This window comes from Numida meleagris, chromosome 10, assembly GCF_002078875.1.
Source record: "Numida meleagris isolate 19003 breed g44 Domestic line chromosome 10, NumMel1.0, whole genome shotgun sequence".
Classification (NCBI taxonomy): Eukaryota; Metazoa; Chordata; class Aves; order Galliformes; family Numididae; genus Numida; species Numida meleagris.
The window spans coordinates 9,316,738-9,340,943 of NC_034418.1; the positions used below are offsets into that span (position 1 = coordinate 9,316,738).

The 24,206-nt window shown below is 38.0% G+C and overlaps 2 protein-coding genes and 1 long non-coding RNA gene across 7 annotated transcripts in view; 2 read left to right on the forward strand and 1 right to left on the reverse strand.

Annotated features, from left to right (window-relative positions):
* ZNF507 (zinc finger protein 507) lies at positions 429 to 20,744 on the forward strand. Of its 2 annotated transcripts, XM_021408284.1 has the most exons (7): positions 429 to 748; positions 4,082 to 6,195; positions 7,431 to 7,536; positions 11,641 to 11,755; positions 14,117 to 14,221; positions 16,724 to 16,858; positions 16,989 to 20,744. In XM_021408284.1, the coding sequence occupies exons 2-7, from the start codon at positions 4,087 to 4,089 to the stop codon at positions 17,350 to 17,352; spliced, it is 2,934 nt and encodes a 977-aa protein (XP_021263959.1). In that variant the 5' UTR covers positions 429 to 748; positions 4,082 to 4,086; the 3' UTR covers positions 17,353 to 20,744. The 2 variants fall into 2 exon arrangements, with proteins under 2 accessions (XP_021263959.1, XP_021263960.1); XM_021408285.1 differs by lacking the exon at positions 14,117 to 14,221.
* On the reverse strand, positions 2,485 to 24,202 carry LOC110404218. The gene is made up of 2 exons (XR_002442110.1): positions 23,168 to 24,202; positions 2,485 to 2,747 (listed from the first exon to the last, which is right to left on the reverse strand). It is a non-coding gene; the product is annotated as an uncharacterized LOC110404218 (long non-coding RNA).
* The window catches only part of DPY19L3 (dpy-19 like 3 (C. elegans)), a 30,434-nt gene continuing 28,595 nt past the window's right edge, over positions 22,368 to 24,206 (forward strand). For 2 of the 4 annotated variants that reach the window (XR_002442108.1, XM_021408288.1), the window contains exon 1: positions 22,368 to 22,855. The gene's annotated coding sequence lies outside the window, so the exon portion shown is untranslated. The remainder of the gene's footprint in view (positions 22,856 to 24,206) is intronic. The other 2 variants (XM_021408287.1, XM_021408286.1) reach the window with 2 other exon arrangements.

The following is a 24,206-nucleotide window of genomic DNA, read 5'->3' on the forward strand; positions in this document are numbered from 1 at the left end:
CAGGCCATGACTCAGCAGTTCCCATACACAGGGAAAACTCTGTCTTTTCAACAATACCTAATTTGCCAATACTACAAATGCATCTCCTACACATAAAAAACAACACACAATCATCAACAAAACTTCAACCTGCGGAAGGAAGTAAACTTGCAGAAAAGTTCCTCCAATTTTACAAGATCCCACCAAAGTTCGTCTGTACCCACATCAACACACTTCAAGTCCCTTTCTGGAAACAAATGTTAGATTTCACTTGTCGTTACTTAGCCTTGAGCCACTGCTGAAACTTATTATTCACATGAAATATCTCAAATTCACAGCATGTAACATTCCTGGTGTGCAGTTTCTAAGGTTGACCCTGACATGCAGTGTATGCTTTCAACTCTGTATTCCTGCTAACTTAAATTGAAACACCCCCTCATCCGTTCTCTTTAGGTTACGTGCGATATCACTTGCATTTATTTGTCATTTTAGACCCCAAAAATCTGTGGACTTTTATGTAGTGGCTTCTGTGGCAATGAGCCTCGCAGTACTGCCGTAAACAACGAGATCTTGCCAACGAGCCGATGGCGGACGCCCCTCCTGGGCACTCGGACCCGGTGCCACCCAGCGAGGACCCGTCCCCATGGCAACGACAGAGAGGCGGTAGCACGGCGGCAGTACCCCCCCCTCCCGCTGATCACCTGATCCGTGCCCGCCGGTCACGTGATACGGTCTCCATCGTCGCCATCTTGAAGCGGTGTCCAAGGGGGTGAGGAATTTTTTTTTTTTCCCCGTTTAAAATAAAAATTAACCCCAAGCCACCCCTCGGCGCCGCAGCCGCGAGCGGGGAGCGGCCCGGCGGAAGCCGACGGGTGGGCAGGTAGGGCGCGAAAAGCGGGAGCGCCAGGCAGGCCCTAGGGTGGTGCTCAGAGCAGAGCCCATGTGCGGAGCGCGGGAGGTGGCAGCTCCCGACGAGCCTCCCCCGCCGGCTGCGCGCAGCCCGGCCGCCTCTCGCCTACCGCAGGCCCGCTGCCTTAGGGCCACGCCGTCGGCACCTGCGCGATATAAAGCGGGGAGCGCGCCGGGATTGGCGGCAGTGCTGGGAGTAGCCACGGGGCAAGAGGACGGCGTGGGGCGAGAAGGGGCATCCTGCGAAGGGAGGGAGGGGGGAAATCCGTAGCCAGCCGGCCCCGAGACGCAGGTCCTGCGCTGCACCAGGGAGGCCGTCCCGGCGCAGGGCCGCCGGCAGCGTAGCTCCGCTAGCAGCAGTTTCCCTGCCCCGCGGGGTGCAGCCTCCGCGAGTAGGCGGCCGGGCCCACAGGTGCATACCGGGATCAGCCATCCCTGTGCTGTCCCCCTGTGTAACAAAGCACCGGTCAACGTTACGCATACTCTAAATGAAGAACTACTTAACTTTATTAATATCCATATATACTATAATTACACAGCTGGTAACGTACAAGCTGCTATAAACATCCAAAGATCAAACATCTGGTGGCATTTGCTGTTTTCTGTTTTTGTCATAGCAATATTATGTGGAAACATTTGACTTCTCTGGTCTTTCAGTAGTCTTGCCTCTTAATTTCTGTTCTGCTTTCAGGTGAAACAAGTAGGGCCAATATTTGCTTGTTCAGAATTATTACTTCAGGGAAATGTTCCAAACACAAACCCTGCAGTGTGAGTCTGAGTTTCCCAGTAGTTACTGAGCTTTTCAATTATAAGGAACTCAAGCCTGAACAGTAAGTTGAATGGCAAATAAAAATAACTTTTGAGTTAGTTCTGCTCAGAATTTTTCTGTAAACCAGCATCATGAATGCTTTTGAAAAAAATTATAGCGGCCTTAAGGCTGACAAATTTATAAGACAGATGCTTTGGAAATGTAAGCAGCATTCTGCTTATTTACAGTTTGTTGGTGCAATTTTAGTAATTTTATTACTAATGTTATTTAGTCATTTCAGTAATTTTATTTATCTTATTGAATTTCAGTAGAAAGCATCCAAAGGTCTTGATCCTGCACATATTATCTTTGCATAAATTCAGCACCCAATAGCTCTCCCAAAGCTCCAAAGATAATAAATTTGAGTTCTTCTGAATGAGTATCTTCAATGATTTATCTCTACTTTAAATAAATTGTTAAATGCAGATTCTATTTAAGTACAGAAATACTGTAACAACCTGTTCTTTATTAGTAGAAGCACTTAACTCCTATTGTGGAATAATTACAGGTTGTTATATGTAGTTCATTTCTTGATGGATTCAAAAAATCTGTGTGTTCAGACAAAAATATTAAGGGAGGCAGTATATTATGCTCACTATCCAAAAGATGAGGAACAAAGAATCACGAAACTGTAGTCCCGTATCTTCTCTAATAGTGTTTTTTAAATAAAAATCTGATAATAATAAGAAAGGCATGTCCCAAGGTAACTCTGCTAGCTGTAATAATTAAATATAAGAAAATCAATTTCTAGTTCTATTAGATTAAAATAGAAATTGTATGTTCTTGTGTTGAATAGTAAGATTAGTTTTATTTTAAAATCAAAACACTTGCGCTGCTTTTCTATACAATAAAGGAATTTCCTGCAGTTTTTATTTAAGTTCCCTTGAATGTGAATTCTTTATCTCCATGCTATACAGTAACAGGAAGATGCTTCATTCGTGCCCCTGGTGTTGCCTCAGCAAATAAGTCTGCAAATCTTCTGTTAGCACTGGGCAATCCCATGAAGTCTTCCGGGATTATAACGAAAGTTTCCCCAACATTGTTGCATCTCCTGTAATGTGAAAATACAAATGCATTATTTACATCAGTCTAAACAACATTCTGACTCACACAGTGCTGCCTTTGGTAACAGATCCTTGCTGTGGCTGCCTCTGGCACATCTCTGGGGCAGGCTCTTTACATTGCGTGTGGGCAAAGGAAGGCTTTTATTCCTGTTTATGTGCCAGAGTAAACAACGTTCTCTAGCAAGACATTATCAGTTGTAAATTCCAGCTAAATACTAAATCCAGAAGTAGAAAAGAAGGATTTAATGGGTCTTCAGGCCAGCTGTAGACCTTCTGATTTGGCCTGTGCGTCTTTCTTGTAAAAACAGAAAAAAAAATCAACACAAAAGAACTGGGGATAAAGTTTTGAGGATAGCTGGTAAATGAAACAACTGGCATTCCTTATGCTCTATGTTTTATACACAGTATATCAAGTATCTATTGTATATTACATAACTATTTATATATATATAGTGAAACTTGTGTAGATTATTTTCAGACATTTTTTCAGAAGTAAATTCCACTGGAAGACTTTCTGTCTGGAAGTTCCATCCCTACCCCAAAGCTTTGCCCACATCACAAACTATCTTTTCATGTAAATTTTTACATATAGGTTTCTAATTTAACCTCCAGCAGTACCACATTATTGCCTGTGGTTTATAGTTGGATGTGTTTAAAGGAAGTGTAAGTGGAAATAGCTACTGCCTTTAGCTTTCCCTCAAAATAGAAAAAAAATCATAACTTTAGTAAAAATTGATTTTTCCTTAATTGCAGGAAAAGCTACAGTTAGTAGCTTTTCTAGAAGATAACATTTCTAATAAATATAATTTGACTTTGAATGACCTTTAATATAGTCAAGGTGAAATGACTAATATAATACCAGAATTACTTATTTACCTATTTAGGAGACATCAGTGTATCAGAGTGAGAATGTTAGGGATGCATTTCCATATCATAGCATAGCTTTTAAGTAAAAATCTGCCAGTTCCTGTTGATTAGTATATTTAAGTGTCCAGCATTCAGACATGTAGTCCTTGTAAAGAAAAATACAATAACTCCAACAATGCTAATGAACTTATGCTGGAAAAATATTTATCTTGCTGTTACACAACTTGGAGACACACAGAGGCTGTTTTGGAAATACTCTGTGCAACTGTTTTGAATAGCATCTATATATCTACTTAATGTCCTCAAAATATTTGGCTATTTTTATCACCGTTCCGAAAGTTTTTGTAAAGTTAGTGGGTTTTGTCTTCCACATTTAGTAAAAGAACTTAAATAGTACTGGATTGTTTTTTTATTATTTTGTATAATTTCTAATATTTTAATATTTTTCTCCTAGATATTATGGAAGAAGGAAGTAGTGTTGCAGTATTGATGCCAAATATTGGAGAACAGGAGGCTGTACTGATTTCTGAAACAGTCATTGGCCCAACACTGCAAAGCAGTGAAGATCAGAGAAAATGTAAAACTGATCCATTAATCCATGTTATCCAGAAGCTAAGCAAAATAGTTGAAAGTGAGAAATCACAAAGATGCCTTTTAATAGGGAAAAAACGTTCCCATCCTGATGCTTCTGCCCAGTCCTTTGATACAGATAATCTTTGTGAAATCCCAGCTAAAGCAATTGAGCTATCTGTTATTGCTACTAAAAAGACTGAAGAGTTACAAGCTGACTATTTTGTGACTGAATGTCTTCCACAAAGCAAAAAGAAGGTGACATGCTACCAGTGCAGTCTATGTAAGTTTCTATCACCTTCTCTCTTAACGCTACAAGAACATATAAAACAACATGGGCAGAAAAACGAGGTGATACTAATGTGCTCAGAGTGTCATTTTGCTTCTAAAAACCAAGAAGAACTTGAATCTCACTTCCAAAGTCATCACGAGAATGAAGGTAAAAATACCATCCAGACAAATGTGCAGCAATGTGTAAACGCCTCAAGCTCGTTTTTGCAAGGGACAGTGGAAGGAAATGTCAAATCAGGGGCTGGAAGTACAGAATGTAAAGATAACACTCAGTCTAGTCACATATCTGAAATGGGTAGGAGGAAATGGTATACTTATGAGCAGTACGGCATGTACCGATGTTTAATTTGTCGGTACACCTGTGGTCAGCAACGAATGTTGAAAACACATGCTTGGAAACATGCAGGTGAAGTTAATTGTTCCTATCCTATCTTTGAGGAAGAAAATGAATCCGCCAACTTGTCAGAGACAGCTGTAACTCATACATCTCATAGCATGGATACAGTTGTTCTTTCTTTGGAAAACAATGACCTAGATATTCATAGTGAACCTACTCTTCAGCTTCAGATTTGCAATTCCGAGCAACTGTCATGTAAATCACCAGTAGGAACAAATATAAAAGAAGATGAGATGATAAATCAGTCTGTAGTACATTCTCCTACTACAGAGGAGACTGTGTCAGATACAGAACAGGATAATTTGATAACTGATAGCCTACTTTCATCAGCACAGAAAATCATTAATTGTAGCCCAAATAAAGAGGGTCACGTTAATGTAATAGTCGAGCGTTTGCCAGGTGCTGAAGAAAGTGTCTTACAAAAGCCTTTCTTGATGAACACTGACATTGAAACAGAAAAAAAATCAATCTCGGAGGAGTCCCATGTTACCTGTGAAGAACCCAATGAAGTTTATCATTCAGGTGAAATCCAAGAAGTAATAATAGGATGGAATAATACTGACAAGAAAGATAATGAATTAAGCTCTATAAAAAATGTAACAACTGATGAAAATGCACCTCCTGTACGAAGAAGGACAAATTCAGAGTCTTTACGACTACACTCACTAGCTGCAGAAGCTCTTGTTACGATGCCTATCAGAGCTGCAGAACTAACAAGGTCTAGCTTGAGGACGTTGACTGGGGAAGACTCTGTGGATGCACATACAGGGCAGGGTGAGGCTGATGGCCCATGCATGGCTCGTTCTAGAGTGGTATCCTCACTTAAGAATCCATCAGAGGAGTTTACTGGCTTAAACCAAAGTGAATGTGCAATAGTTGAGATACAAAAAGAAAGGCCAGAGTTATCAGAAGCACCAATTAAAATGGGCATCAGTATGTCACTACTCACTGTCATTGAAAAACTGAAGGAGAGGACAGATCAAAATGCTTCTGATGATGACATTTTGAAAGAATTACAAGACAACGCACAATGCCAAAATGCAAATGATGCACATGTTCCAGGAAGTAACCTAGTAGAATATATACCTAATGTAGACCGACCCTACCGCTGTCGCCTCTGCCACTACAGCAGTGGTAATAAGGGCTACATAAAACAACATTTGAGAGTCCATCGTCAGAGGCAGCCCTATCAGTGTCCTATCTGTGAACACATTGCTGACAATAGTAAGGATTTAGAGAGCCACATGATCAACCACTGCAAAGCAAGAATGTATCAGTGCAAGCAATGTGAAGAATCCTTTCATTATAAGGTAAAGTTATTTCCTGAGTTTGTCTATAATAGCTAAATAAACTGTTTTCCTGCTTTTTTATAACTGTTGATCCCGCTTTTTGTCTACATTCATTCTGACAGCCTGGCTTCATTTTCATTACAATTGGAGATTATTGCCAGCAGTACTTTCCAAATATACCATTCAGCTATAATTACTTTGCCTTACCCACAGAAATAAACTATCTTCTTCACGTAAGTTATTTTCATGAGAACCATCTAATGGATATCTTAATATCCTGTTGTTCTGCTAACCTGTACCAACTAAAGAAGTGGAAGCTTCGGAGAACTTAATAGCTGAAACTTTAAAAGAATGCTCAAACGTTCAGACTAGTTGGAAATGTGTACAAAAGTAATGGTAACTGGGGATCATGAGAGAAACTGAAACAAATTCTTTTCTTTCTTCCTCTGTTGTTGTTTGGGGCTTGATGTTCTGTAGAACTGAGATCTGAAGGATGACATGCCAGAGCAGAATATTGTATTATCTTGGTATTAAGCATTATTGCTGGTGTGTGTGTTCCTATATACTCAGGTCAGTAGTTAGGAACATAGAATAGATAGCAACAGAATGTAGTCTTAAAACCAAAACTCCTGTAGGCAGTGGTGGTGCGGATTTTCCCTTACTTCCCATTGTCTAGTCCTAATTTGAAAAAAATGTAGAGATTGGGTAGAAAAAGGCTGTCCCTCCTTCTCCCCAGGCAAGTAGAAACTACAGTAACATATTCTTAAGTCAGTAGGCAATAAGAAAATTGAGCCTGTTTTCACACAAGCCATCCTCTAGCCTCTGATCTCGGATTGTTTCTGGAGTATATAATAATTCTGGAGGAATAACTGTTTGCCACTTGTGTATGAGAATGGAGGAAGAAGGAAATAAGGGAAAAGAAAAAGCTTGGAAGAAAAAAAAAGTCAACACATTATGGTATATCTGAATATGAAATGAATTTTGTCACTTTTCTAGTGAACAGATTTTATAAAAAATCAACACAAGTCACAATCATCTCAATTATTTTCATCAATCCTTTATGTTACTAATCGATTTATATATTTTGGTTTTGTTTCTAGTAAAAGTATCTGAGGGATAATGTGTATATACATTAATGTACATATTATAACAGTTGTCATTAAAACTTGAGTAACAATGTGTAAGCCACTGCAGTGTCTGAAGTAACCAGTGGATGTTTGTAGTGTATATCTAAACATGGGAAATTGTGTTTTCAGAGCCAACTGCGAAATCATGAGAGAGAGCAGCACAGTCTTCCAGATATCTTTGCAACATCCACATCTAACAAACTAATAGTTTCCAGTGAAGAAGATGAAAGAGAAGGTACTGTTTATATTGTCACTTGAAATTACAAAAAGTTATTTGTAAAATTGCTTGTTTGATATACTTTTAGGCTTCCTGTTTTTAAGATCTCTTTCAGGCCAAAACATTTTCATGTGTATTCCTAACCTAAATGCATGTAAATGTGCAAAATTACTATAAATGATCCATTTTGAGATCATTTGTTATGGACGTATGTTAGTAGGCAAGACATTCTTTGCGTGTGTAATTCAATCCCATATTTCTTCTTTTTGCAAAATCAATTAAAATACTTAACAGATAATGGGTACTGATTGTTACTCTGCTATTTCAAAAAAAACCACCTTTTTTTTCCTTTCTTCAACAGCTACAGTATTTTTCAAATTGCCTGAAGTGAACAGAGGCAGCCTTTTTTTAAACACTGTGATAACACAGTTTGATATCAGCATATGCATACAATACTGTCCATTCTGTGATTAGAAATTTCTATTTAAATTATGAAGTGTCCAAAATAAGTTGTTTGTTTGTTTTAGCTCTAGAGAAGCAAATGTAAGGCATTTGAAAAGTTGTCTGTATACATTGCCAGGGTAACAATAGGTAGCCATTTTCTAAATGTTTGGTTAACTATGTAATTTAATCATATCTTTTTCTTAAGAAAAGCAAAACAAACCTGATGTATAAAGACAGTGAAATAGGGGGAAGACAGCCAATTTTTGAAGTTTAGGGAAGATGTAGCTTTAAAATCCTTTGAGTATCCTGCAATCTTAAAATCCTTTGAGTATCCAGGAGGACCAATATTTAATATTATATCTTCAGTGCATCCTCTTCTCTGTTGAGTTAAACTTCCTGAAAATATTTACAACACTTCTTTAGGCAACACTGTAATTTTTAGTACTTGGCAATTTTAGAGCACTGTGGGAAAACGCTAGTAATTATATCACCTCTCACCGACTGAGCCAAAATATTTCACATTTTGTGTACATAGCACTTTTCTGTCCCACCTATGGTCTCTATTTAGATAGCAAAATGTGTACTGTAATAGTACATAGACTGCAGTTGGAAACTCTGGGTTCTACTCTCACCTTGCTGACGTTAGCACGGACACTTACGAAAAGAGATACTAACCAGCATGAGTCAGGTTGGATGGCTTGAACCACTAACAATTTGTCCAAAGCAATATGGTACACGTCAGAATAAAGTGAGATCCATAGCTCTTGACTTGCATTTTGTTAGCTCACACTGCGTCTTTTTTCTGGCTTTCAGTGTACAAGTTAGAAAATGAAGATGGCTAGCTGCTTTTGAAGATACTACATTTTAAAAAGGTGTTGTTAGATTTTATATCCTGACCTTGTAACTGAACTCCATGAAAGAGGACCCTCCGTTTGTGAAAACACCCTGTTTTTAATTACTTTAGAGATTTTTAAAATATATATTTTTGCTCATTACTGTCTTATAAAAGTGTTATATCCAGGCACTTTAACTGATTGTTTACCCCACATGAAATTTAGTAATGTGGCTTGAATGAAAACAGTTCTCCTTTTAAAGTTGTATTAACTCATACTTTGGATTGCTTAAATTATTTCAGAACCAATTTATAATCAAATTGCAACACCACTGCAGTACAGCAATCTCTTGTCAAACAGATGTCATCCCTATAAAGCGACACAAAACAAAGAAGTTTATGGCACAGCATCTGTTTATGTGAAAGATGCCTGAGCTGGAACAGTTTCATTTCTTGTTTATGAAATAGTTAGTCCTAAAAGTCTCTTTATTCATCATGGTTGTACAATAAATTAAAAGGGAGCATTGTGACACTGGATATGATTGGATTGTAAATGTCTAATAATGAAGGAATAGGGTAATAAGCAGAATTACAGGAGCACCTGTTAGTGTTGCAAGAATAAAGACCTGTGGTTTCCATGCTCATTTTCAGGAGACCTCAATCCAAAAAGCAAAAAAGCCCCTAGAACCTCAAGAAATAAGCCATCAGAGGAGGCAGGGGACAGCACTGCTACTTTGCTTCAGCTAGAGATTATATGATGTATTATAATTTACGGGCATTTTGTTGAAGAGATAAAACTAAAGTACTGATTGATATAAATAATTGCTCCTAAGTATGTGCTGCTGGATGGTTAGCCCCTTATAACTATGCAGTAGATAATGTGTTTGCATAACACTTTAAAAATCCCATTAGATACTGTTTGCTTTAAGCTTACTGCCCAATAAAATACCAAGTTCATAACAGAAAATACATTTAGAAGCTGTTTTTTCTAAAGTTTCAGCATTACAGATGGAAAACCCATTCAAGTAGAGCATGCAGTAGCCCAACCTTCATAAAACTCCTACTCTACAGTAGATCTGCACCCAGTGTCTTTGTCTTCATCTGAGTTCCCCTGCATAAATGTGCATTAATAAAAGAATAACTGCAGTCTCCAAGGGTAACATTAAGATTGTTTTGATAATTTGCATTAAAGATCTTTTAAGCAACAATACATTTTTAAAAGCTATATGAGAATATAGTAGGAAAAATTCAGATATATTTTGCTTTAAGAACATCAATGTTGAATTGCAAAGAGTGCACACTAAGTATTACTTCCATATTGTTTTTTTTGTTTGTTTCAATGCCAGGTGAGTGAGCAATTTGGCATGTTACATTTTGAAGTAAAAAGTAAGAAATATTTTTATTTATCTTTATACACGCAGGATCATTAAAGTTTGTTTCAGACTATCTGTGCATTCTGATTTTTATTTTATTTTATACGACATACTGTATATTCTTCAAAATAACTCTCTGGTGTGTCCGCCCTACCTAATTATTTCAAATGTTGAACCAAAAATGCTAATTTTTGGAGCTCTTCACAATACAAAGTAATGGTTTGTGCTGGAGATGTTGCTCATAGGAACATGAAGAGTTATGGAAGTTCTTGCAAGATCGGAGCTTTACTTTGCCTCCCATACATTACATGATGAACCACGTATTTATTTTGGTCTTGGGATCTACTTTAAAGTACCCATCAGAGAAATTCTCCAGGGATCTGTATCAATTTCTTCAAAGCTCCTGTACATAACTGAGATTAATGGCTTGACTATTCACTCAGCGAATAGGAATTTGTATAAAGATGAAGTGAACTTGAGCACCTTACTTGCACTTGGAAAAGTAGAATTCTAAAACTTAGGCTACTGAACAGGTCAGATGCAGAAAGGAAACCCTTAGATGTTAATTCAATACTTCTTTTGGCAGTAGTGCTGATTTAAACAGCTCCAATATGTTGTTCCTTTGTATTTCTGCTGTTATCTCATTTGAGGAGCATGTGAAGGCTGCACCATTGGCTGGAGCAGGAAGAAGACCTTTATAGAAATACCATCCCTCCTCCTAAACGTTAATATTTCAACCCAAATAAGTTACATTATTCAGTGAGGGAGCAGGAATAGGACTGTTAAAGTCTACGAAGTCATGGCCCAAAAATATTCCAACTGTGCACTTGCGAGCACACATTTTCCTGTGTTAAATTAGTCATTAGCCTTTGTCTCTGCAACCATTAATTTTTCAAGAGTCTCTTTCATTCTGGAAGAAAAAACGATTTTATTGCAATTGCTTTTCAGTAATTTGGAGAAGTTCCAAATTATTTCTTAATACATCTGGTCGGTATCTTTTTTTCTTTTTTTTTTAAGTCATCTCAGATCCTTCTAAAAGTGGATGATAAAAAGAGTCTGAGTGCTTCAAGAGACCGTTTGCTTGTCTTTACTATATTTGCCAGGTAGAAACTTATCCTTTATCAGTGCCCCTCTTTTTTTCTTCATTTGATTCATTCTCTCACATTTTTTCAACTTTTGCTGTAACCCAGGATTTTGACCCAACTGGAGGAAGAATGGAAGTGTTCATTGAGAGGAAAAATGTGTCTTCCTAAAACATTAGTAATGCCAGTGAATGATAGGGCAAATGCAGAACAGCATGATAAACAAAATACACCTTTATTATCTCTATGTCCATTGCCGGTTTGATCCAGTAAAGTATTACCTTTAAAGTTAATTCATGTTTCATAATTTTCAGCTGTGCTGAAATTATCACCTGAGAACTTTGTACAATGCTGGATGCAAATCTCTAACATTTTGTATTTTTTTATATAGGAAGTAAGTCTTCAGTTCAGAAACTGTATAGATGTGATGTTTGTGACTACACCAGCACAACTTACGTTGGCGTACGAAATCACAGACGAATTCATAACTCTGATAAGCCATATAGGTAAGTGTCTCAATTATTGCTAACTAATGCTAAGCTCGTAAACTGCTTGTTTTAACTAAAAAGATTACTGTATTGCTCATGGAATTTTGAAGATATTGTTAAAGAATGTCAATACAATAATTTTACTGCAACTTTGAAGGAGCCACACTTATGGTTTGACTCAAACTGTGTAATTAAGATTTGCTATCATCTCCAGGATGTTATGTAAAAACAGCCTGTTTTCACTTTAAAGCGTCCAGATGTGCATAGGGAAGCAAATACCTTGAACTTTGGCCACTAGTAATAATATATTTAGCAAACTCCTTTAACACTTTATTTTGAATTTGCTTTCTTGCGAAGCATTATCCATTGCCATTAAGCTTTGTTTTAAAGCAGTAAGGCAAACAGCAAGATATGCATTTCTTTTTGAAAGAAGTAGGAGTCAAGGTGTGTCCATAATGTATTGGCTTATTCTGTTTGGTAGAATTCTGCCCGTTGTCCTGTTCCCAGCCCCTTCACCTTTTTTACAGGTTTCAAACAGTGTTAATACATTTAGGATCAGATATAGCTTTTCTATAAAGGATGTTACATGGATTTATGTAGAAACTTTAGATATCAGAATTCTGTGTATTACTGTATAGTTTAATTCCTCAGCGGAAAAAAATAAATCATGTTGCATAAACTGCAATTTAAATCTGCTTATTTCTTGTGGATCTCTGTCCCTCTCTAGTGGCTAGAAAATAGACGTGAGTTAATACAATTTTTGTCTCTTTAGCACAAATTCTAGAAACTCATCTTAACACCTTGAAATGCTGAGTTCAGTCTTGGGCTTTCTTTTTTGGCTAAATTATAAAACACAGGACATTTTATTTTGATCTGTGCATTATAATGATATATTCAATATCACTCGCAAAAATTTGCAAGATGTGTGCTCAGAGAACACACGTGGAATACAAATAGATTTTTCTTTTTCTCAGAATCTTCCCTGTTGCCATTATTTGTTACTTAGTGAGGTTGGAACAGTAGATCTGTAGTGTCTTGTTATCTTCTGAGTTAGTGCTAGCTAGCCTGTTTGATCTAGGAACCATTGAAATATTTCCATTGATGCTATAGACTGCTGCATACTAAATTTAAGCCTACTGATCCAGCTTGCTTTTCTTGTTATTTTTGCACAAGTCCTTTAGATACATCTGCAGGCCTGGTGGGATACTCAAGCCACAGCGTAAAAACTGTAAAGATCCAGTATTCGTGGTATTTCTCATTTTGAAACATGTATTCCTCAAGCCTTTCATAACATCAGATAGCAACCTAACTACACTGCCTCTATTTTTATACCCATACGAATACTTTAGTATTTATTTAACAAGAATTGCTGGAAATTAACCTGTATACATAGCCTCTAATGATACGCTTTTGTAGATTTGTTACCTCCTGGATTTTAATACTGCGCAATTAAATCCTTTCAAAAATAAAGAGAGTAATCTCAAATTAAATGTCCTGCAGTCTCAATCTTTTTCACCCTGTAAACCAAATTTAGTAATTATTGGACATTTTATTATTTCAAGATAGAAACAACTAAATCCTGATAAATATGCAAAATTTTAGCTGGTCCTGATGACTTCCATTAGATCTATTTTAATGTTATATATAGGAAACTTATGCAGTAATATATTGAATTGCATGCATAGCTTAGTACTTTTTGAAGTACTGTGGGATCCAAACCTGGGGATCCTGATCTAGATCAGAACTGTTTTATATATTATTTTTCTGTATAGATACCGCGACAGCAGTCAAAAAAAAAAAATCTGAACACACTTGTCTTAGGGCACTTTAATCAGAATATGTTGATCTAGCCCGTGACTTTTACTTCAGCTATAATGCTCTGAAACTTAGATGTTTTATTACTTAATAGGCAGTTTGGCTTTTATAATGTCATGAGAAATGTCTGTTTCATAAAGTAGAACACATATTCTTAAGGAACAAGCCTCAATTCTAAGTGCACTGTCTCCCTATAGTTTTTATGGTAGTATTCTGCTTTTGCAGAATATAGCCAGAACATAGCCAAGCAACTTACATCATGACTGCTTCAAGAGCATCCCTTACAGATCATAATGCTTATCAGCTTCAGAAGAGGTGCACAAGGTGGACGTGAGGACAGAGCATGATCCACATGTGTAGTGATTCTAGCTCAAAGTTGGATACTTTTGGGGAGTGCAAAAGGTTCTCATGGTCCAAAAATTAAAAGTTACGGAAGTCCAAGTGATGACATTTAAGTGTCGTTAGCCTTTAATTGCAGTCTTTCCAGATACCTTTGCTTTCTCATACATTTTATTTCTGGAATAGTGCTAGCAGTTAATTGTCAGATTGTTGTTGTCTCTTTAGATGTCGAGTATGTGACTTCGCCACCACAAATATGAATAGCTTGAAATGCCATATGAGGCGTCACCCCCAGGAGCATCAGGCAGTGCAGCTAATGGAACAGTACAAGTATGTAACAGTTTGGATTTAGCAAAAAGCTGTGGTAGTAGTGATTTTGTTGTCAAGATATAAGGCAGAGTTCAGATTATATTCTTTTCCCTCCTAGTTTCATTCTTTGTTCCAGTGACTTTTTTTGTTTTTTTTTGAAAGAGAGAAGGAAAGGGATTTATTGGGGCATTCCCAGGTGATATTTATGCTAGCTAATTAAATATATCCATGACATCCCTTTTTCTTTTCACAATGGCATGGTTGCATATAAACTGCTTATTGCAATAGGTTTCTTGACTGTGTTAGTTACCAAAGCATGCTTGGAATTGTTTGGGAGCATGCATGTGCCAAAACCATGCCAGGGGCACTTCTACCAATTATAGACTGTTAAATTCCAGTGGCTAGAAATGTTTTCTGGCTTTGTTTAATATCCTACTCTAGGTACAACCCTGGTAAGAATCCAGAATTCAATCACGCTGCCCTAAATAAAAGTAATAACAATGGTTATTATGTTACTCATAATATAATTTCATTTAACATGCATCATATTCTAGATAATGATCATGAAGTGTAGAGCATCAGACTAAAAGTTGTTGAGTTTCTGTATCTTTGATGATGTATGCTAAAGCAGTCAACAGCATTTAGCTCATGCTCTCAGCAAAGTAAATCTGGTAGTAAATTAGCTGTCTAAATTAATGCACTTCAAAAAAAAGACTAATTAAAAAGGGTTAAAAACACTGAACTGTTGCTTCATTCACTGTATCAACCCACTGAAGCCCAGTTGTATGAGTGGTGCAGAAAAAATTACATAACATCACCTAATAAAACACAAGTGGAATATATATGCATATAGAATGGAATCAACTTTTTTTGTTGTTATTTATTTTTGCAAAAACTCATTTTGGCCTAATTTCATCTATAAATGAACAATAAGGTCTGCCTTTTATTTTACTTTCAATGGTGGCATTGTTTTGAAAAACCCTTATCAGAAATACTAAGATTTTAAATCTGAGGGTGAAGTTGTCTGTTTTTGAAAGCATCCGTTTTCTTTACAAGGCTTCGAATTAGAAGGAAAAGGGAAAAATTGAATAGTGTGTTCTAAATCAAGTAATAGAGACAAGCTGAGCTAGAAGGACATGCCTGTTGTTCCCCAGAAGGACAGAATTATCTTCCTACATAAAGAAGGCAATGGAGTGATGTCATACAGTATCATTCATCTCCTTCGTGCTGAAAGAACTAGTTTATCATCTCAGAAAATGCTTGCAAATAAATAAATAAATAAAACACTTCCTCTGTTATATGTTCATGTACAAAAAAAGTCCTGTGGGATTTATCAGTCAGGTTATTTGTGTCTGTAAGTATACAATATGTTTCTACGTAAATATGATTTCTTTTTCAAGGTTTTTCAGCTATTCTGTCAAATTCCACAGGAGGAAGAAAAATTTTTTGTTCCGTCCTGAATCCTGCCATGTATTTATCTAAGTGTTATTAATAGTCTGCATTTGCAGCTGTTTTTAGAAAGAGAGATTGGATTATTGGGAAAAAGAGAGAAAGATGTACCAAAGTATTACTTGTATTAAACATTCTCAGTTGTGCTTAATTTACTGAAGTATATGCTGAAATCCTGTTCCTATAAGAAGTAGTTGGAATTGTATACATAAAGGCCTTACGTCCTAAATACTTAAAGTGTAAATTAAATTTAAGAGGACAAAAAAAAAACAAACTAAAATTTGAAGAGTATTTCTCAAACAGTTGTTCTTCAAAAGGTCAAATACAGCTTAATAACTAGGATTCTTTAGGATGTTATTTTTTCTGAATTTTACATATAAAAAAATTCAAACTGAGTTGAAGAACAAGCAGTATACCATATAAGACAGTGTTCTATTGGAAGATAGAAAATTTTTGGTACCTCTACCTACTGGAAATCTTCATGGACAAAACTGCCATGTGTATGAGTTTCAGTCTGCAGATATGTTCCAAAACCTGACTGGATGCTGCCCTGGAAACCTGCTCTAGCTTATCCAGCTTGAACGGCTGGATGGGGCTGGAAAATCTCAAGGGGTCCCTTCCAACTTCTATAATTTTGTGATCCTCAAAGAAACTAATGTATGCTGCACCAAGAAAGGCTTTATCAGTTCAGTTTAAATTAGCAGCGCTAATTATTACAATTTCTGCTTGGTTCAGAACAACGGCAAAGAGCGCTCACTATCTGCCTGCCAGATGCCATACAGATATACTCCATGTTTCTGCACTCATTAGAACTACTGCATTTTTGCAGTATTTGAACAGATTTAGTAGGCCAAACAGATAAGATTTCAGTTAAGTTTTTTAAGAAGTCTAAAGAGCCAATCTTAAAATCTCAGGCTCTACAAATTGCATTGTAGAATTAAATTTTGCATACTTATTTCCCTAGTTATGAGGATTGGTGTGTATCTTGCTGCTTACTCGTCATTTTGGGAGAAGAAATGAATTCCTACTATTGTAAAGCTTAATTTTTATCTCTTTTCCACTTCTTTTCCTTAGGTGTTCTCTCTGTGGATATGTATGTAGCCATCCTCCTTCCCTGAAGTCCCACATGTGGAAACATGCAAGTGACCAAAATTACAACTACGAACAAGTCAACAAGGCTATTAATGATGCAATTTCACAAAGCAGCAGGTATGTCAGGTCTACTTTCAAACCTATTTAGAATTTTCAAAGGAGCCAATTCTGATCCAAAGCAAAATTCCCATCAAAAAGCGACCACTGTACGTTTTGATTGTTGTTTCATTTTTTATTATTTTTTCAGGTTTCAAGGACAGCTTCCTGACAAAACCTTATTAGAAGGCACAGAAGAAAGTACAGTGTCTATTCTAGGAAGTTCAGACAACCTGGTGTCTTTTACAGAGTCTATTAACCAGACTAATAACGAAATTTCAGGTTCTGATGAAAATGAAAAGCCTAATTTGATGAATACCTCATGCAGTTTAGAAAAGAACTCCACTCTACCCCATCTTGGCACAGAATACTGTGTTCTTCTCTTCTGCTGCTGCATTTGTGGTTTTGAGTCTACCAACAAAGAAAATCTGCTGGATCATATGAAAGAACATGAGGGTGAAATAATAAACATTATCCTAAATAAGGACCACGGCACAAATCAGAGCACAAACTAGGTGAAACAGTGAGTTGGAGAAAGGGTTTCCTAGGGTGAATATTTTCTTTCTTTGCTAATTTTGCCTGAGAAACTAAAGAGAAGAATTGCAAACAAAACTTGATGGTTTCCCATTCTGAGTCCTTGTTTCAGTAAGAATACAAAATTTTAATCAGGGATTGATGAATCAGAGATAAATATCGGGAGTAGGGAATAGAACAATCCACATAAATCTGTTATTTCTCTATATGGTGCCAAGAATGCAGGATTGTTGCTTTTTTTCTTTTTATTGTCAGGTACTAGTCAGTAATAATGCATTAGTACAGTGTGTTAAAACCTGGTGTGAAAAAAGCTATGAAAGCTTTGTATCAACTGAAAAGCTTTGTTGTTTTCCAAATATTTAGGCAAGTAACTTTTTTTACTCTCTTTTTTGAAACTGGCAACACACCAGATACAAATTTACAATATGATCTCATCAAACTCAGCCTGGATTCCAGAGGGTAGAGAGAGGGGAGGTGGGTGAGGACATGTGTGTGCTTGCACATACGCCTCAACATTTCATTTTCCCAATCTGTTTTTAAGGCTTTACAAACTCCAAGCTGTGTTTCAAAAAAGAGTGGTATCCTATCTGTTGATTTAGAGCACCCAGAGTTGAGTAGTAACTATTTCTCCAATTGGATCCTAATATATCTTTTTAATTGATGGTGTGTAAAAGATTCTGTATAATAATGACCTGCTGTCTCTTAAGGGCTTTATTAACACATTCAGCAGAACTATTTAAAAAAAAAAATTTAAACCAAACAACACAGAGCATCTCATATGTCACTTGTAACTTGCAGTATTACTTTGCAGTACATACGAGGACTATTTTCTAATGAGATCAAGGTGTTAACAATAATTGCCACAAAGAGATTTTTAAACCTATGTAGCTCCCAAGGGTGTAGTTAAGCATGAACTGGGATTTTAAGAGATGCCTAAATGCTTTGGAGTTCTTTCAAAAATCCCACTGGCTGACTAAATTTCCCATTTGTGTGGCAGAGTTGTCACCATAGAAATAGCTCATAGAAAGATAGTCTTCCTACAGAAAGTTATATTTCAAAAAATAAAATATGGCAAACAGTATTTTAAGCAAAATCGTCAAAACCAGTCAGTTGTAGAATAAATTTTGCTAGTGTATTAAGATGAATTTATAAAGGGAATTGAGGATTACTTTGTTTTCTATGGAACACGTAGAAATCTCTCCCTTTTTTTTCCTGCTAACAGTGGTCTGCAGTAGACGATGTTCATCTACATATCAGTTGGGATCAGGCTAATTACCAGGCAACTTTTTGAGGTTATGTATAAAGTTGGCTACCTAAACTGTTGGGAATATACATTTCAATTGAATGAAATAGTAGCACTTCTGAATAAGCCCTTTCATAACATGATTTAAACTTTCTACCGTGGCTGTTTATTTCTGCTTTTAAAGAATGGCAGTTGCACAGAAGCATGCCTAGTTCCTGACATGGGAATGCAGTTACCTGATTTTTTTTTAGCTTATTACTTAAAAAATGACTTGCTCTTAGAAAAATAGCATTATATTTCCCATTTATGCATTTCTGCTAGCAGAAAATAAGCTACATCAATAAATCCAGGAAGGTGCTGTATGTACGTTTGTATGTAGTCTGCTGTGCACTGCTGACTGAAAGTGGCAAAGAGGAAAAGAAACAAGTCTGGTCACAACTTTACAATATAGCATGAAATGGAAACGCTAGGGCAAAAGGCATGAAGATTCCAGCTACATTTTGTGGTTTTTGTTTGCAAGTGATTTCCTTAACTTGTTCTTTGGATTAAATATATATTACTTTGTTTATAAATTAGATATCAGAAGTATATATTTTACTTTAAAAATTGGTCACGATATAATGTCAAAGCATTTTTATGAGATATTTGAGATACTTTAAATACAAATGTGAAGTACTATTTTCCGTTAAAAGTTATTTTTCGTATTTCTACAAAAGGATTTTACATTTGAAAAACATGATTTATTCACATCATGTCAAAATGAATTAGAGATAGTTAAACTAGTCAGTATGTGCAGAAACCATAGTTTGCCACGTTCTTATTTTTGCATAAAGGGATAGTTATTTAAGGTTGTTTTGCTAGTGAGAGAGAAAAGGTGAAAAACTGGCATACACAAGCTAAGAAGATAAGCAAGTAGCTTTGATTCGAAGTTAACAGTTTGGGTCTATGTTCAGGCCACACTTGCAGCAGTAAGTGTAATGCACCAAGACTCCTTGTAACGGGAGTAAGAACTAGGATGTGTCCATTTACAATTGCTCTTCGCAATCTTGTTGCTTTTTTTCTGCTAAACCATGGGTTACTAATAGCATCAAGTTAGTAGCCTCTAAAAACTGCTGTCAATCCTACCAAATGCCAACAAATGATTCTTTCGCATAGGCACAGAAGCATTTTTAACTGTCTCCATGCTGCTTGCTGTTAGTAACCCACTCACAATTCCCATGGCCTTTATCAGAAGTTCTGCATGCAAAGTAATTATAGGCTTAGTTTCTGAAAGCAAAGTATTTCTCAGGTTATCTGTTTTAGAAAGCATATGGTTGGCTTGGCTGCATGTTATATAAGGGTTTTTCAAGCACATTTCAAAGTCACTAACACTGCAGTCTTCCCCTTTTTTTAAGCTTTTAAAATATTTTTTGGATCTTCTGTCACAGCACTATCAGCTTATCTGCTATTCTCTTCCTGTTTGTTTTCATTGGAGTCCACGATATGAGCTGTAACTTATAGCTTTGATTTTAAATGCCTGTACTTCTACTAACGAGAAAAACTTCATTCGTACTAGGCTATAATGATAAATAGGTGCATATTTCATCTTTCCGATTTATGCTTGGCCTGGAGAAATGGGATTCAGTCAGAGCTATTGTATTTTCCTCTTTCAGAAGCACTTATTTAATCATTTTTTAAAATGTACAGTTGGTGCTCAAAGTAACATTTGTTAAGATATATTTAATAGAAATTTACATTTGCATTTGATATTCATGGACATGGGTACATGTATTTTTTTAAGAAAAGGTATTGTAACACTATGGCACTGCTTTTATAGCCAAAGTATAAAAAAATTAGAAAACTGACATGTAAAGACTGCAGTTAATGCTGATACTGTATCTTACTAAATAGGATGACTTTCGTTTTATGAAATTATCCAGCACATTAAGCTGCATGCCTTAAGCTCTCAATAGGATTGTGTTCCTGATAGATGACTGTTTGGAACTATGAAGCAAAGTCTGTAGTACTACTTTAACTACCTTCTGAAATACTGTACAATGTTAGAATAATTTATTTTGCTTTACAGGAGTTTGTCACGTATTGACTTTAATATTGTATTTTGGTAATAAACTTTTTTTGTTAAACACTTTAGTCACTTTTATGATCACTGAACCAGTGTTTAGAGAGATGGGAATCTGTTTACATCAAAAAGTATTTGAAATAGTTTTATTACCATTTCACACTTTTGAGTCAAGATATTAGAGTTAATACTGTTAAAAGAGCTAATAATACTGATGATAGAGTTAATACTGTTGACAAGTTTTGTAAAAGTAACAGTGGTGATGAAACACAAGACTACTGAAGCAAGTCAGAATGTGAGGGAGCCTGCATGCGGTTATGGAACGATGCTGAAGGACAGAACTGCGCCTTCAAATTTCATATGCAGCTAGTGGGAATTTTGTCCCCAGTTTAAATGGAGTGTAAGCCTTACACTGTCTTTTTTTCAGATAAGTGACAGACTTGTGCTTATCCACCATGTAAGCTAAGTTTTGCAACCTAATTTTAATTATACAGTGTATTTCTTGGCCTGGCAGATTTTCCTCCCATCTCCAAAAAACCAAACAATCAAAGCAGGTCTGCTGCTGCTGGCCAAGGAGAGAAAGTCCCACTGGAGTCCCCGCTGCTGATACTGTCATGGTTTACACTGACATAAACAGGGTGTTTTACTTCTTTTTGTTGTTACTCTTATGGCCCTGCACCAATTACAGTTTAAAAAAAAAACAAAAACACAGAGATGGACCAGGGCACGCAGCTTGTTGGGACAGAGCTGTGCTGGACACCTAGTGACTCCAGCACTGCTGGGAATTGGGAGAAAATGAGTTAGAGCCCTGCCACTCTGCTGGGAAGGGCATCACAGCAACGCAACCATGTCCTACAGCTTTGACAAGTACTTACAGTGAGAATTACTGCTTAAAAGTAATTCAGAAACACAATAATACACATACTCAAGACTTAAGTGCATGCCTAATCAGTTATAAATGGACTTGTAGTGGAAATGTTTAACTATTTGGGGATCTTAATCAGAAGAATTAAGAGAAAACAGACATTCTGTTTATTCTAAAAACTAATTATAAAACATAGGAAATGTGCAAAGATAGATCCTTAAGATCTTCCTGACTTTGCATCTTCTAAGACATTGATCTGAAAGCTCTGAAATACCAGGGTGCTTACAGTTTGCTGGGCCCCTCCAAGGAAGTTTTCCCTGAATTTCTCCCTGTTTGAAACACTGGCTTTGAACTCATTGTGGAACTAAAAAGCAAGTATTGCTGGACTCTGAAACGGTGATGGAAGAGCACCTGAATGTTGTGCTGAAGAAGTTAATTGCACTTCAGTCCATACTGCATATTTGTATGGATTTGGGGGAAATCGTCGTGTGATTGGATGTGGGAGCCAGCATTTGTATAAGGTTTTAAGGGGAAACTTTCTGCTATGAGAAAAAGCTTTAAAGTCACTACAATGAGGAAGCATAGGTTGCACTTGTTAAGTAGGAAAAAGAAGTCTGGTGTTGCAGGGAGGTCTTTGCTGCAGAGATAAAGGTTTTTTCGCACCTTAGTGTTTGTGTTACAGTTAAATCCAACGGAGCTTACAATGCACGAAACACAACGCACCTCTCGTTTGGGGATTCTAATCTTAAAAAAAAAAAAAACAAAAAAAAAAAAACACGCAAATCTCTGGAGCTGTGTCAGCGTGAAAGAACACAAAGTCAAACTCCGCGCCACCGTTTTGCAGGGACTCTCCCCGGGCTGCGCTGAGCCCACGGGGACAGCACGCGGACGGCGGCCTTCTCGCAGCGCGAGCCGCAGCGCGGCCCGATTCTGAGGCAGCAGCAAGCGCGGGGCTTTGACAAGCGTTCAAACCACTAAAAAAAACCAAACCAAAAAAAAAAAAAACAAACCACTTATTTTGGGGGCGTGGGCAGGGATGGCTTTGTAGCTGGGCGCTGCCGCCGGCATCTGCTCTCATAGAACCTCGACGCGTTCCTTCCTCAGAGCCCGAAAGCAGAAGGGGAGGGCACGGCCCGCCCCGCAGCGCGGCGCTCCCCGCAGCCCCTCCGCTCCGCCTGGCAGGGGCGAGCAGCGGCCCCGCGTCCGCCTCCACCCCCGCCCCTTCCCCTCCTCGCGGCGGGGCCCGGCTCATCCGCGCAGGCAGCGCCGCCGCCACCGCTTGAAGCCGCCACCCCGCGGCCCTCGGAGCGCCGGCAGGTACGGGGGGCGGTGGGGAAGGGGACGATGCCGGGTGGCGGTGCAGGCCGCGCAGGCCGCAGCGAGTGGAATGGCGGTGCCGCACGTTGCTCTCCGCCCGGCCCGGCCTCCGGGGCAGCGCGGAAGGGAGCGGCGGCCCAGGCCCGTCCTCCTGCCTCTCTTCCCGCCCCCGCCCGGCCCCCGGGGCCGCTCCGCTCCCGGCTGCGGCGCGGGCCGTCAGCCCCCTCACCTGCCCGCCCTCCGCCTTCCCGCGCGATCCCGCGTCGCGGGGCCTGCCCCGGCGCGGCCTCGCCTCGCCTCGCCTCACCTCACCTCGGAGGAGGGACTGCAGCTTCCCCTGTCTGCGCCTGGTGAAAGCGTTCCCTCCGGCATCAGGCGGGAATGGAAGCTGGCTGAGCCAGCTTAAGAAAGCATGGTTGTCGTGACCATCTTGCCCCCATTACGTTATTATCGCGCTTTCTACAAATCAGCTGCTTAAAAACGTCGTAGATATATGCTTGCTTCCCTCCAGGTGTTTTTGCCTTGGGGGAAGGAAAAAGAGGTGAAGCTAATTCAGTGCCAAAAAGCCGTGCAGTTGAAGCATGTTTCTCACCGTAAGCACTGTTACTCACTCACACCAGTGCTAACAATAACAGCGGTGTTTACACTCCGAGAACGTTAACATTCCTGCGTGCAAGACAGAACATCCCCGGTTCCCACATGCAGAATGGCAGCTTGAAACAGTTTTACTTGTGGACCACTCACAGAACAGAGAGCAGTCAATGGGCAAAGGAATGACTAGCTGCTTTTTTTTTTTTTTTAATGTTTTCATATTTTATGAGGCTTTGATAGTACAAAACATCAAAGATGTCTGTTGTCTTTTTTAGCACATGTTCTTTGGCAACGTTTTTGCATCTTACAGCCCACTTTTTTGGGATTTCTTGAAAGCCAAGACTTAAACAAATGGCTCTCTATTTTAGGTACCCACTAAAATACCCTGAAAGAACCATTTTTTTTTTCTGTGAAAGGCTTGCTCTTTATGAGTTTCAAAGAAGTGGAGCCTGATGTGCATTTTGAGTCAGGAACCCAAAAGTGAGGGCAGTCAAAACTATGAACCATTCTGAAAACCTTGTCAAGAGCATGCAAAATTGTGAACTTAAATCTCCGCAAATTTAGAGTAATGCTTCCTGTAATTTCATTTAATATCTGAGTTGTTAAAAAGAAATAACATAGTATTACTATATTTTGGTAAGATACACTTCAACTCGGTTATAGTTTTGTAACCTAAAGTCTCAAATGACAAAAGATAGGGGTTTATTTTCAGACATTTCATACAGTATTAAGTGAATGTTTGGGTAGGAAGATGCATTCT

What these genes read in the sequence shown, in the direction of transcription:
- ZNF507 (XM_021408284.1), top strand. Translation starts at nt 4,087, where the DNA reads ATGGAAGAAGGAAGTAGTGTTGCAGTATTGATGCCAAATATTGGAGAA. An exon ending in AAGAATCCTTTCATTATAAG is followed by an intron (nt 6,196 to 7,430) that starts GTAAAGTTATTT and finishes TTGTGTTTTCAG; the next exon opens with AGCCAACTGCGAAATCATGA. An exon ending in GCAATTTCACAAAGCAGCAG is followed by an intron (nt 16,859 to 16,988) that starts GTATGTCAGGTC and finishes TTATTTTTTCAG; the next exon opens with GTTTCAAGGACAGCTTCCTG.